We start from the raw sequence: 14,575 nt of genomic DNA on the forward strand, positions 1-14,575 counted from the left end.
CAACGCTGCAATCCCACACACGACCCCACTAAACCTCAACAACCAACGCCAAGGATCGAGGAAACCCACGCCAAGGGGCCGTCCGGACACCCCTTCTAGCCCTTGCCCTCCAGTGGACGAAAATCAAATCCTAGCTTGGCATAGGTTATGACACCCTACTATATAAGACTTCCCTCTCTACTCTCTCTAAAAAAAATTCCCCCAGGGAGCAGGCAATTCTCCTTTTGCTGGACTTGAGCTGCCTGCTTCCCCCTCCTCAAATGCTCCCCTCCCCCAACACTCTCCCTGCTCCCCCCCCCCTCCCACTCGGGGGAAAGCGGCGGGGGAGGAGAGTAGTGGGGTTAGGCCCCTTCTCCATCTCACTGGGCGCTGCTGCCCTAGAGAGGGGGGGGGGGTCATGCGCACTACTCCCCTCTCCCACCCCTTCTACGGAGGACGGGGCGAGCGGGTTACGTTAGTCCTCCTCCCCACGGGAGGGGGCTGGTTTAGTCTGGCCCCTCTTGGCCCTTCGGGACCAAGAGAGGCCTTTTTCGCGTTAAGTCTCTTGCTCACTCCACGAGGAGAGAGTAGAGCAGTTTGGCCCCTCCTGGTCCTGCGGGGCTAGGAGGGGCCTTATTTGCGTTAGGTCTCCCTCCGTATGGAGGGAGTAGTTTTTATATATATTTAAAGGCCTCTCTTGGTCCTTGGGCTTCGGCCTGGAGATCAGGAGGGGCCTTTTTTGCGTTGGGTCTCTTTTGCCCCTGTTACTTCGTGGGGAAGGGCTTCCATCGATTCTTGGGCGTGGTCCGAAGAATTGAGAGGGGTTTTTTGCTTTACTCTGTTGCGTTGGTTTCTTGTACTCTCTGTAAGGGCCGGGGCAGTGGGTCGGTATAGGTATAGTACGTAGAGAGAAGCTGTAAATTGGTAAGTAGAACGTACACATAGACTGTAAAGACCCTTCAGGTTACAAAACGAGAGCATCTTTCCGAACAGATGCGAGCAACTCGTAGTATAAAACCTTAACCGCCTATACAATCACCGTTCCTGACGTGTATTTACTGTAGTTTCGTACAGAGTTACCCGAAACCTAAAGTCGCCGCATGAAACGCTGCGACCATCTATATATATATATACATCGCCTTAACCCGCAAAAGAGTACTCTAAAGACCCGAGATCTGTCCATACACATAAACACCACAACTCCCTCTCCACTCCATCATTCTGCCCGGTTTTAATACTCATACTCTTCATACAACTCTACAACACCACAGCATCCAACACTCAAAACAGTTAATCAATTAAACAAAAAAGAAAGAGAAATAGAAAAACCAACACCCCAAAATATCTTCCACCGGCGGATAAACACCATCAAGTGATAATCCATGATGCACCCCTACCGACCCCACTCACCACCACCACCTACCGTCATACCTGAATAGAGAAAGCCTTGTACCACAATTCCCCACCAATGGGCATATTTTCAGCACGATATCTTTACAAACCACGAGCCTGGGCTCCACATACATACGTACCACGAAGCACTGCCCGCGCCACGAGAATGAAAAAACGCAGCCTCCCCCCCCCCCCCCCACGTACCAGGGAAACGCTTACAATAGACACAACACCTCTAAGGAACCATAAACTCACCGTACGTATACGCCTAGCGAAGATGTCTTCGGCACTGTTACCGACTACGAATACGTCACGTTTCCGCACGCAGCCCGCACCCACCCACCCCACAGGGCGTTTCGACATAGCGTGGCAGCAAAGACTCACAAACCCCCAACGAAAACCACAATAGTTATATCTTCATCTACCGTATCTGAGCGCTCCTGCACGCCCACAGCTAGCAAAAATCCAGTGCGGTGTGTCTCGATCGGGCCTAGCACAGTCACACATCTAGACACACCTAGCCCAGAAGAAGAAGGCTACGACCAAGATTGCGAACCGGGTCCAGGTACGGGTGTGCCATGGATATATACACCGCTGCTGGTATATTGAGGCTCTATATACGAGCTCGAGCCCCAGGAACAGGAAGAGAGGGGCGGGCCTTTGTGGTCGCCCTTCCCCCAGAGCTAGAGGCAGATATGATCACATACGAATATCGTAGGCTACCATCTTCCGCACACAAGACTTGAGGCTCTATCTATATTCACAAGAGCAACAAAAAAGAAGATAACTATTTTACCAAGAGCTCAAGTCACAACCATAATTCCGCGCAGAAATAGTCTCCATGCAGGAAACCACATCTTCCATGCAGCGTGGTTCGCAATGGGGCTGGGCCCAACCCGCTGGCCGGCGGTCTAGCCTTTCCATTTTGTGAATTATACGGTTATGAATAGAGACCGGCGGGTCTGGAGGGGATAAAATGAATATGGTTGCCGGTGCGCGGGCGCGGCGGTATCGTGTCATGCACGAACTATCACTCGAGGATCGTGTCTTTGGGGTAGGGCAGGGGAATATACAATGGAGGGAGGACTCTCTCTCGAGCTTGGGTATGATGGTTAATTGCGGGGGGTATATTTATACTAATTGCAATGATTAGGTTTATCCAGCAGGTGTCAATGATAGCTACAAGTACCAGTACCTACCGTACCACCCAATGACTACAGCTACGTACCAAGTATCTACAACACCACCATCTACCTACTCCCCCCTAAACACTGGCTTCCTCTTCTCCCTAAATGCCCTCAACGCCTCATTCCGATCCCACGTCCCCACAACCCTCTCATACGCCCACCCCTCCGCCACCTCCCCGCCCACCCCCCTTCCTACCGCCTCTACCGCCGCCCTCACCGCCACCGGGCCCCCACGACAAACCTCTATCGCAACCTCTACCGCACCCTCCACCGCGTCCCCCTCCACCACCCGATTCACCAACCCCATCCCCAGCGCCTCCGCCGCCCCCACCCGTCTCCCAGTCAGTATCAAATCCAGCGCCCTACTCCGCCCCACCAGCGCCGGCAGCCGGAAGCACCCGCCGGCACCAGGCACAATTGCGAGCCGCGTCTCAGGCAGCCCGAGTTGCGCGGCGGCGGCCACGACGCGCAGGTCTGTGGCGAGCGCGAGCTCGAGGCCGCCGCCGAGCGCGACGGAGTCGATGGCGGAGATGGTGGGGATGGGTAGTGTGGACAGGGCTGTGAGTGTGCTGCGGAGACTGGTGAGGAAGGCGTCGGTGTCAGCTTTTGTGAAGCCTGCGCGCTCCTGTCATGACCACACACCTATTAGCTACCGGTCCCACTAGTACTACTGCTACTGCGGGCAGAGCGGAGAGGAGGGGAGGGGAGAGGTACCTTCAGATCGGCCCCCGCACAAAACACGCCCTCCACCGCACTCCCAATGATCAAGACCCTCGTATCGCTGTCCTCCCCGCTGCCAATGGCATTGACATGCTCAGCGAGCTCCGCCAGCAGCGCGCGCGAGATTGCGTTTTTGGCCGCTGGGCGGTTGAGCTTGAGGAGCTTTATGGAGCCGGTGTGCGGGGCGGGGATGGAGGTTGTTGTTATCAGCGGGTGTGCCCGGGTGGTGGTGAAGGTTGTATATGTGCGGCGGTGGAGGAGGAGGCGGAGGGGCGTGGGTGCGTGCATTGCGGAGATATAGGTTAAATTGTTTATTTTGTGAGGTTCAGAGGAGGTGGTGGAGAGGTGTTGGTTGTGCGGAGGGAGCTATGCGTGGAGAGCTTAGCTGGCCGAGGGTAGCCGGGGCATGGGATATCACTCGGTGTTGGTGGTAGTAGCGTTGGCTAGCTCTGTGTGGTCTTGGGAGCTCTATCCAGGATGGATGGCAGGGGTGCGTGCAGCGAGGAAGTACATGGAAAGTCCCCCATGTGCAGATCAACAGCTCGTGGGAGGTTCCACTACTCTATTTAGATCTATTCTAGTCAAGACTCCTATCTACCACAATAACAAGTATCAACACTGCGTAACTATCTACCGTAGATATGTATATAAATAACACTCTGGGTACTCGCTGTGTGATGATCCACAACAGCTGCGTAGCCCCGTACGCAACCTTCCACCAAGAAAGCTACGAATTCACACAAGAGATTTCAAAGCTGCACCAGAAAGAAATTTTATCAAATAGATACTGCAATCCGCTTGGTCAAGAGTAAACCCCTCGACATCCCCCTCATCTCAGCGATTACATTACCTACCCCTGTGCGCCACAGCCAACCACCGAGTGGCAACCGCACCAACCAATCACAAACCCCGCTGGACGCAGCCGCAGCCACAGGCCGGTGACGACTGCTCGTACTCAGCTTCGCCGGGGGTCGGGGGGTGGCCCAAGAGCCATTATAATAGCGACAGAGAAGAGTTCCTCTGCTCTTCTCCCAATATTATGCATACTGCTTGCTCCATGGACGCTTTTAGTGAAACAAAAATGCCGCCGACGCAGCCGATTCACGCTGGTTCGTTGTCGACCGTGACAAAGTTGGCCGACAATCCGCCGTTGTATGTGAACCCGACGGCGCCGGTGATGCCGTCGCTGATACTCTACATTGTGAGGGTTCCGGGCAGCCAAGGTTAGTTACATAGTTGTTTTGCTGTTGCGGGTGGGGGTTCGGCCATGACATCGTGGAGCCTGCATGTTAATCAGCCTCAATCTAACAACTGCACTTTACTTTAGATCTCTTCCTCACAACACTCCACCCTCTGTCCACAACAGTAACAGCTGAGGATATCAACGCCTGCATCTACTACATCCACATCCACCCAAACAGCACTGGCACCGACACCGCAACCCCTCCCCAACCTAGTCACCTCGCACCCCGCCCTACCCACCACCGGCGATGGTCCTCCCAAAGTCTGCGCTCACCGCGCTGGCACAAGACCATCGGAACGCTCCCCACCATGACCATCGTGCGCCGCGACCCGGCCAGCGGCGCACAGTGGAACGTTGCAAAAGTCAGCCAGCTGCCACCGGTCCCAGATAACGACGACGCCAGCAACAACGATCGCATCATGCTCGAGATCACCGCCGAGGGCTACGACAAGTTCTTGCCGCCTGCGAAGCCACCATTCCATCCGCCGCCGTCAACGCAGGGCGTCTCTTCAGAAGGGCCTGACCTCACGTGGCAGGACTTTGCGTACCGGACTGAAGCGGAGGAGCGGGAGGCTTGGGAGGCGAGGCGCCGCGGGCAGCTCAGGAGGGAGAGTAGCCAGTTTGGGATGAACGATTGGATGATCGATGATGACCAACCGCTTGAAGAGGTGGATAGGGTGTTTAGGCGGGTAATGTCGTTGGAAGGTGTTGGGTTCTGGAAGAGAGTAAAGGGCATAGGACATCATAGGAAGAGTAAGAGTCATGATGGGAATGGGAGCAATGGTAGTAGCGGGGATGGCGAGAAAGCTGGCCCGAGGAAGGAGAAGGCCAAAAAGAGAGGATACGTCTTCCAAGGGCTTTGGGGCGCGGGTGCGGACGGTGGACTTGGTAGATGTGGGTTCAAGGATGAAGCTGCTGGAAAGTTCTTGAAGGTCAGTATCATTTACCATAGAAACCTTCATGACACACCAACCAACTGACAAACCACTTGAAGTGCAAATATTACCCACCAGATATCAATTCAACTGCCCAACGCTCATCCCTTCTCTCAGTCATCGAATTCAAGCCCCCCTCCACAACTGTCATGTCTTCATCGTCCTCTGGCCGTCATAGAACTCCAAGCCCCTCGACAGACATCAACTCAGCTGCCCCAGAATCTATAACATCCGTAAAATCAAAGCTGGGGATGCTTGTGCTGCACAGCGATGGGCAGTACATGATGGATTTGCTAGTCGCTGCGAACATGGCAGTGTTCTGGAGGCGTTGGGAGAGTTGGGCCGCCGAGAGATCAGCTTTGGGCGCCAGGTAGAGGATAATTGGTCTGGAATATGTCGGAGTAGGCGTTCTTGTTTTCGGTGCATTGAGATAGATGATTCAGTACCTAGATGGCATTTTTTACCTTTCTTTTTCTTTTTTTTAGTGTCTTTATCTTTTTTTAGTCATGATACCAATGAAACTTATCTGCCTGGTTTACGATACAAATTAGACATACGCGTCCCTTTGTGTGAACTGTTTGATGTAATGCCTTAATTCGGAACTGATCCCGTCTCGGATCATGAAACATCTCAAACGGCTACTTGCAAAAATCCAGGGCTCCGCTCCTTAACTGCGACAAAACCCTGTGAATAATACCAAGGCTTCCCATGTTATCGATAACGCTTAGAAGATCCATCAGCATTTGACACAACCGTGGGGGCTACTGGCATCCACCCTCACCTACATGTAATTACGAGTTACCAGGTAAAAAGGTTCCGCTACGTAGGTGGCAGCTATGGTCTATTGAATGAAATCGGACGTACTCTTAATTCTTGAGCCTTGTAGTTCTCTGGCAGCCCCGACTTTCTTTGTGAAACATGACCAAATTCCCACCACTAAGTGGATTCCTGAATACGGGTTTGCTTCTGGTGACCAAAGTAGTAAAAACCCATTCTCAGTCACAAATATCTGTCACCGCGCGATGACCGGCTGACCTCATCCTCTCTTCGTCATTTTCGGGTACAGCCGTTTTTCGCCACAGTGGGAGGCGGTCCTGCTAAAAAGCTTCAAACTGTTGATATCACAGCGCCGACTACTGCTATCATTTCTTTGGGTCCTGCTATGAGGCTCTGTGACTTTACCTCTCCCGGAAGTCTAGAATCCCCCTTGGGTCGATCAGGGCTTCGGCGAGGGGCGAATTGGGAATACCTCAGATCTTGGTAACAGCTAGCTAGTTGCATCCCCCGTAGATCCCAACCCATAGCCCGCCTATCAGTGGCGGGCAGGCTATGGCCTAGCTAGAACGTACCCCGTTTTTTTTCTCATCGAACAATCTCTGGCCCAAAGATTCTCGCACTGATCTATGGTATGAGTAACTAGCGGTCGACTCCAGCTAGGGGGGATGGGATGGACATATATTGCTGGCCTTAGACCTGCCGCTGAAATCGCTGACGTCGTCGCCCTAGTGACAGTGTTTGAAACGGTCAGCCTCAAGATATGAGTCCGTTTATTGATGGGAATTAATAATTAACTCGGTAATCTGGGCCAATAGATAGACTTCTTGGGGGTGGGAGTTCTCAGGACTGGCCGGCAAGGACTGAATACATGTGCCTGGCGCGACATGTACCAGGCAAGGCAACGAACTTTAAACAAATACAATGTACATGTAGTTCTGGCTAGAAGATCACATGGGTGCTATTTTTGAAGAAGACACGGCACATACACGGCTGAATACGGAATAGGGCCTGACACCTGTTAAGAATCATGAACTATCACTCGACCCATCCAACTCCATCGATCTCTTACTTCACGAATCACGACCTGGCCCTTTGCGCTTGAGTCCCAAAAGCACATGTTGTAAATTGGTTTTCACAATCTATTTACGAACTGCCAGCTCAACACGTACAGTACTCTACACCTAATCCGTCCTAGCAACGCACGGACCACCAAATATTCCTATTGGTACGTATCGTACCAACATCAACAGGCTGCATGCCGCCGGTGAACAATGTGGCTGATGAAGCATCATTGGTTCATATATTCGGGAGCTTGCCGCCGAGATAGTTTTCTGCGATAGCCAGGTACTTGGTACCAACTCCAGCACTGAGTGGTTCAGGGGTTGGTTTCACAATTAATCACTCGCCCCAAGGAGCTCGTTTGTGGTAGATATTGTCTCTCTCCCTATGGCTGAGTAGTGGCGACTCTAGGCGGTTGGAGGCAGAAGTGAATAGTTGAATAGTCACAGAGGCACGTACTCACTTTTTTCAGTACAGGTGAGTACTTAGCCGTGAGTCAGTTAGAAATGGGATGGACCTAAGACTGAGCCCGAGATTGATACATAACAAAGGCACAGCTGGTATTAATTACATGTAAAGCTGAAACGCCGTGGCATTGTCACTTCCAACTTCTTCGATTGAGTAGGCCAGCTGTCAATCTAGGGAACTGTTCTCAATGTTTCTAGAGATTATACATACGTATGCTGAAACTTTCTCGGTGGCTTTAGCTACCTTGTGATATAGCTAGAATTAGAGTTTCCGGCCTGATTCCTGGCCACGAATGAAACCTGTTATTGGTTGTACATACTAGGCCGAGGATGATGAGTACAGTGCGAAGGATGCTTATAGCTCGTTATTATGGGTTTCAGAGATAATCTAACGGCATATACCGAATTGAAAGCTCATTTGTCTCCTTGGCAGGGCTTTCTTCATAATCGCATGAAAACATTCTGAAATAATCCTGGTAGTAGAAGCACACTATAGCTATGTCGATCTGAAACTAAGGCTTCCGGCCCCGGCTCATCCTAGCCCGCCTTACAAATGTGTTGAATGGGCATGTTGATCCTGCGGCCCTCCTATCAAAACTTGAGAACATGTGGGTAGTGCACAAGGCTTGGATTTTGGAGTTACATTGTTATTGAGCAGAAACATCTTTCGTGATAGAAAAGGCTTAAGAACAATTGACACCGGGATCAAGGCTTTCGAAACAGATCGAATAAAAGTCATAATCAAGGAATCCTAGCAACAGGTTAATAGATAATCTCTTGAGATAATTCAAGGTTGTTAACTAGTTATGGCTTAGGATTTATTGGGATTTATCAACTAACTAAAGTTAAAATACGGAAGTACACACTTCTAGTCCACCCACAAAACACCTGTTATATATATGGGCAGTACGTAGATGTCCATGAAGTTACACAGAAGGCCCTATCGACCGCCATAGAATATTGAATACGTTGACGTAGGTACCGTCATTCTGGTATCACCTGCCTAGGGAGCATAGCACCACTTCATCTACCTCTGAGCTTCCCTGGTTTTTGTTCCGATATCACCTTATTTCTACGGAATGCTGCTCTAACTTATAGAGATTTGTATGTGTAATCCTCGGTGAAGTTAACAGTTAGCTATTGTTTAGTGGCAGTAGCGGTAGGTTATTTATAACAACAAGTACATGTAGATACATGTATGTGGGTGTAGACAGGGGTATAATGCAACACTGTTACACAGGTACCTGTCTGTCCCTGGTACTGTGTAACTGTAACCTCGGCCTCGCTCGTACTGTAGAACTGTCTTAAGAACCTCAAAGAACAAATACACACTTTCGTCATTAAATTATTAAGTTGGATTTAACTTCCAAAACGCTTTCCTCATCAGAAGATTCGTCGACTTTTGAAAAACTTGGATACACACGCGCCTCCGCCGTCACGCGCGAATCAACGCAACGAGAACATTTGTTCCTAAATCCCTGTCCGGAGGCCGTGCATGTGTGGTTGTGACGCACTTATTGATCTGGGGGTGGGCACGTATCATACATACAGTATGTAAGTATTGCTGAGGGGTTCCCTTCACTGGTATATAAGGGAAAGTAGCTGCATTTTTTTCCCGGTCATCTCGTCCTTTCAAAAGTGATCACTATATTATTGAAAATATCATGGTATGTGATATCAAACCCCGCTCCAAATATCCCTGGTCAGGCACATTGACCACGATGTTGACGTACGTCTTCTTTACTAGGCTTCATTAAATTCTATCGGGGTCAAACTTATAGCGAGTGGAAAAGAGCCTATTGTGGAGTATGTAGACACCCTCACGCCATCATAATGAAGCTAGCTTATCCACATCCCGCGTTGAAGCTATCCTGTACCGTTTACTGACCTAAGCGAGATAAAGCATAATTGCTGTTCATGGTCTTCATGGAGATGCGTACAAAACATGGACAGCCAAACCGGAAAAGGCTGGTGGGGCAGAGGTGATGTGGTTACGAGATCTGCTTCCTACAGAAATACCCAATGCCCGTATTCTCGCGTACGGGTACGACTCAGATCCTGGGAAGTTTCTTGGAGGTGCTAGTACAAGCATGGTCCATCACCACGCATTCACTCTGGTTTCGGAACTATATTTCTTCAGAAGAGTGAGTTTACACTTTGATATGAGCGAAGAATGATGGAGTCTAACTGTTTGGTTTTAGCGAGAACATGAGAGGAGAAGACCTATCATCTTTGTTTGCCACAGCTTAGGGGGGATTGTTGTCAAAAGAGTGAGTTTCCATCCGATGTTTGCAGAAACATAATGGTGGTTAATTATATCTGGTAAGAATCACGGCTAACCTGTTACGGTTTACGATAGGCACTTATCTACTCCAACAGCTGCAATCTTAGCCATAATGTTCACCTCAGGGCTATCAAGGTTTCGACGTACGGAGTATTATTTCTAGGCACTCCTCATATGGGTTCTGATCTTGCAAAATGGGGGAAAATGGCTGAAATGATTTTTCGCTTGGTAACACCAAAAGCCTTAGTGGACTCGAATAGTGCCCTTCTCAAAACTCTCGAGTCAAACTCCGAAACACTACAAAATATTACAGACAACTTTCTGGGCATTTCAAGAGACTTCAAATTGTTTTTTTGTTGGGAGGAATTGAAGACATCTATACCAGGGGTGGGGAAAGAATTGGTAAGCTCTAGGTATTTCTTCTAGGCAAGTGAGTTACTAAATGACTTTCAGATTGTTGAATACTCTTCCGCCGCACCAGAAGCACTCGCCGATGCTGGTCGTGCAGCTATCCATGCAAACCACAGTGATATGTGTAAATTCTACGATGTCAATTCACCAGGGTGGAACGTAGTGGCTGGGTGTCTCTACGATTTTGCCCAGCAGGCATCAGCTGCCATCGAGAGAGGTTGGGCGCAGGAAACCCGGCGAAACGTACAAGAAACCCGTGATTACGTGACAAATGTTATTCAAAGTACGTGATAACCTGGTATCGGTGACTTGCGGACTTACGATGCTTACTTGCAAACAGATACGGAAGAACGGCTTTCGTCGACGCCTATGCTTCCGCATAACTCAAGGACATCTTCCCCAGGAAGTATGAGGGTAGTCACTAGAGGTGTTGAAGGCGGTTTTATTCAACCAGATGAGATCTCTGAGTTCGGTGAACATTATGAATCGGCAAACACCTCCCATAGTATGTGGCCCCCTCAAAAATGATAAATTGTTGAAACCGTATTAAATAGTTTCATCCACTAACAATTTAATAAGATCTTCTTCTTATCAAGAACACACCTTTCGTTAAACCTCTTTCACTCCAAGAGAATAAGTACTTCGAAGGGGGAGACGACGAGCTAAAAATAATCCATTCAATACTCACCGACCAAAATAAGAGGGTAGTGAGCATATCCGGAGTGACTGGTGCAGGGAAAACACATCTCGCGCGCGAATACTTTTTTCATAGAAAATCGGAATTTCCTGGAGGCGCATTCTGGATCGACTGCAAACACAGTGGAGATACATTATCGACTGAATCACTAGATTTGGGGTATTGCATGATAGCCGAGGAGCTTGGATTATCAAATCAGCAGAATATCAACAAACATCAGAACGTTGATCCGAAATTAAGCACCCGATTTGAGGTCAACAATTGGTTCGACAAACACGATGGGTGGCTACTCGTACTTGATGGTGCAAATGTGGAAACGAATAATGAAGTTAACCTATTATCAGAGTATGTCCCAAAAAGTAAAGGCGGAAGCATTATTCTTACAACTCTGAATTCGTCTTTTGCTGGTGCTGCCCGCCTGGGAAGCCCTGAACGGCTAGATCTTGGACGAATTACAGAGGACGAGGCGGTGAGAATGGTTATGCATTACAGCCAAATAAATTCACCATCCGGAGTCGAGGTTGAGGCAGCAAAGAAGCTAGTGAAACATTTGGAATACAACCCGTTGGCGATTCAATCAGCAGGCAGCTACATCAAAGGGAAAAAAGTATCAGTGTCTGATTACTTAAAGAAATATGAAAAGCGACCATTCGTTGAAAGGGAGTTTTTAGAACCCTTTCACATCATATTTGATCGTTTGGACATTCGTTACGAAGAGGCTGGAAACCTACTGCGCCTGATCGCATTCCTGCACAGAGAAATACCCGTTCAGATGCTGGAATTCGGTATAAAATACATACCACAACATATCCAGGTTCGTGCGGGGGACGCCGATAGAAGGGACTTAAACAATACGATTGGTCACCTTCTGGCATATTCGATGGTTGATAGGATTGGAAAGCAATCTGATGATGTTCAAATCGATACGTTGGTCATTCACAGCGTTATTCAAGAAGTATGCATTTCTCGATTACGCAAAACGCCTGGTGAATTGAAGAAATGGCTTGAACTAGCGATTGGGATGTATTGTAAATCATTCGATACGATGGAATTACGACAATACCGCGCGAAGTTTTTGGTATCGGATTATCGACGATACGAACTTCATGGAGTGAGGCTTCTAGAGCACGCAAATAAACACAAACTTGCAAAGGTAGAACTGGAAAGAGTGTTGGAGAAGCTTAGAGAGGCCATCAATGGTGATGATCAAACGGAGGGGCCAAGAATTTCTATGTTCGCCAGCGGAAGTGGTTCTGATAGCGCACCTGAAACCCCCTCTGTGTCACCGGAAAGTTCGAGGCACCCGACTTGGAATGACAATCCTGGCGTGGTCAGGCCAGCAGGAAGTTCACAGATCGGATCTGTGGATAGGCTTCGGGAGCATTTAAGCCAGAAGGAGCATTGGAGGCGTCTTGCGGAGCATGATACTTCCTACGACTCGGATATCGAATATCAACCAACAAGACGTCCGCATCGAACACATTTTCCGAGACCCAGGACAGGGGAAAAGCCCTACACTTTTCGTTACGAGCCTCCGGGGATACCAAGAAACGGACAAGTACGTATATCGATGTATTCTAGACCGCTAGATTCGCAACTTGTCACTGAGAATGCGTCCCCTCAGTACATGAACTCTAGACACACCAACGACCAATCGCAACCCGCTGATACTGAGAAAAATTCACCTCTTGGTTCTCGTTTGAGATCATTGTTGAGAGCACCAACAGGTTTTTCCTCTATTCCCCCCCAATCTCAATATAACTGGCCATGGAATCGCAATCATTCTCCCCCTCAAAGTGCGCCCCTTCAATCACCCTCAACACCCATGCAAGCAACCCAAGGAAACTCAACGTTTCCTATATCCAGTGGGGTTCAAACTCCGGTTAGAGGAAGATCCCCTGTTAGAAAAGGCTGGGGCTCGCTTTCCGGTATTCAATTACCCATAGACCTGGTACCAAATTCTTATGGTGGAGACGGTCTGCATGCACCTGCATACGATGACGATTCTCTACATGCTGATCCAGAAGAGTTTCCTTTTGGTGGAAGTGGTGGCCCTTCACATTATCTACCTCCACAAATAAAAACCCCTGTAGATTATCAGGGTAAAGGAGGCATTCTCGACATGCCATATGAACCTTCGCATACTGTGGCTGTCAACCAAACAAAGCCATTCTCGCCTGGATTCTCCCCAAGCAGAGACCTATCGAGCTCTCCAATTGCGAGAAGTATTGTTGGTCCGAGATATGATAGGCCGCCATCAGCTGCATGGTCAGAGCCTATATTAGAACATGAAGACGATTACTCCCCACAGGCTTCACCTTTCAGTTCTACAAACATGATAAGAGCACGATCGTCGACGGCAGCAACAAGTGAGAGGAAGTCGCCCCGTATTGCACAGTTGCAAGGCCTGGCTAGTACGCAGGCATTAGGCCACCAACGATCTATCAGTGGTGGAGGACGACCTTTGCCGAGATCCAAGGCAAACCCAATCCATAGGGTTGTTTCAGAACCATTGCAAGTCTTATCAACAGAGCCAAATCGGGCCTCTCACTCGCCTGGCTTGGGTATTGATGGCCTTCATATCCCATTCGGGCTTCCAGAAGTCACTGTCGCTCCGCACTCACCAGATATCATGACCTCCGAAAGGTTCGCAGGTGGAATGCTGAGATCAGAGGACGAAGATCTCTTACGCGGTGAACATTATTTGGGAGAGAGAAGAAGTTCGGTGCCGGAAAGAGCCGTTGAAGTAGGATCTACAGATATGCAAAGATCCATCAGTGAGCCAATAGCAGGGCTTGGTGTCTCGATAAGGCGAAGGTCTCCACTCCGGGAGCAGAAATCCCACAACGACTAATGCTGGAGATTGAGAGTGAAGTTTTAATTCCTACTGGTGTGCTGGTTTCTATAATCTGTTGGCCTCTCTTATCCTCGTTTTTTATTTTTATTTTCGTTTTCATTTTCGTTTCATTTCCTCAAGGGTAGTTACATTTTCAGGGACTTGGCCAATTGAGTACTTTGACGGTGGTATATGGGCTACGTCGCGCGGAGTTCTGTATTTGCAATTCTTTTTCGGGTTATTTGGCATGATCGTTTGGCGTAGTAGTTTGGCATTTAGTACTTTGCTTGCCGGCATGCGGCTCAGGGACGCGGGCTCGGAATAAGGGTTATTTGAATGGCAGAACGGCGCTACTCTATACAAATAGTTCATGGTTCTAGCAGGCGTATTTTCTGGTTCATACGGTAAGCAAGTATATCGGGAGTTGGAAGGGCTTTAATGAATTAAACAAAAAAAAAAAAAGAGTTGGGAGGGCTAATGGTTCATGGAGTTAATTTGCGAGTGATGGTTTGTGATCTACGGGCAAAAGTAATTTAGATGTGTGTATGTATGCGCTTTTTTGCTTAAAAAATTCAGCCCTCATTAAAG

At 48.9% G+C, this 14,575-nt stretch overlaps 3 protein-coding genes across 3 annotated transcripts; 2 read left to right on the forward strand and 1 right to left on the reverse strand.

Moving 5' to 3' along the window:
• Nucleotides 1–2,625: 2,625 nt before the first annotated feature.
• LAJ45_04180 (uncharacterized protein) lies at nt 2,626–3,566 on the reverse strand (the record flags this gene model as incomplete). Its single annotated transcript, XM_046113761.1, has 2 exons — nt 2,626–3,183; nt 3,273–3,566. The coding sequence occupies 2 exons, from the start codon at nt 3,564–3,566 to the stop codon at nt 2,626–2,628; spliced, it is 852 nt and encodes a 283-aa protein (XP_045972863.1).
• A 793-nt stretch (nt 3,567–4,359) lies between these two features.
• LAJ45_04181 (uncharacterized protein) lies at nt 4,360–5,830 on the forward strand (the record flags this gene model as incomplete). Its single annotated transcript, XM_046113762.1, has 3 exons — nt 4,360–4,501; nt 4,606–5,453; nt 5,516–5,830. 3 exons carry the CDS (start codon nt 4,360–4,362, stop codon nt 5,828–5,830), a joined length of 1,305 nt encoding a protein of 434 aa, XP_045972864.1.
• A 3,593-nt stretch (nt 5,831–9,423) lies between these two features.
• LAJ45_04182 (uncharacterized protein) lies at nt 9,424–14,005 on the forward strand (the record flags this gene model as incomplete). Its single annotated transcript, XM_046113763.1, has 9 exons — nt 9,424–9,426; nt 9,507–9,565; nt 9,663–9,903; nt 9,961–10,029; nt 10,119–10,445; nt 10,497–10,737; nt 10,795–10,959; nt 11,034–12,709; nt 12,776–14,005. The coding sequence occupies 9 exons, from the start codon at nt 9,424–9,426 to the stop codon at nt 14,003–14,005; spliced, it is 4,011 nt and encodes a 1,336-aa protein (XP_045972865.1).
• Nucleotides 14,006–14,575: the final 570 nt, after the last annotated feature.

This window comes from Morchella importuna (assembly GCF_003444635.1).
Source record: "Morchella importuna strain M04M26 chromosome Unknown Morimp01GS010, whole genome shotgun sequence".
NCBI classification, from domain to species: domain Eukaryota; kingdom Fungi; phylum Ascomycota; class Pezizomycetes; order Pezizales; family Morchellaceae; genus Morchella; species Morchella importuna.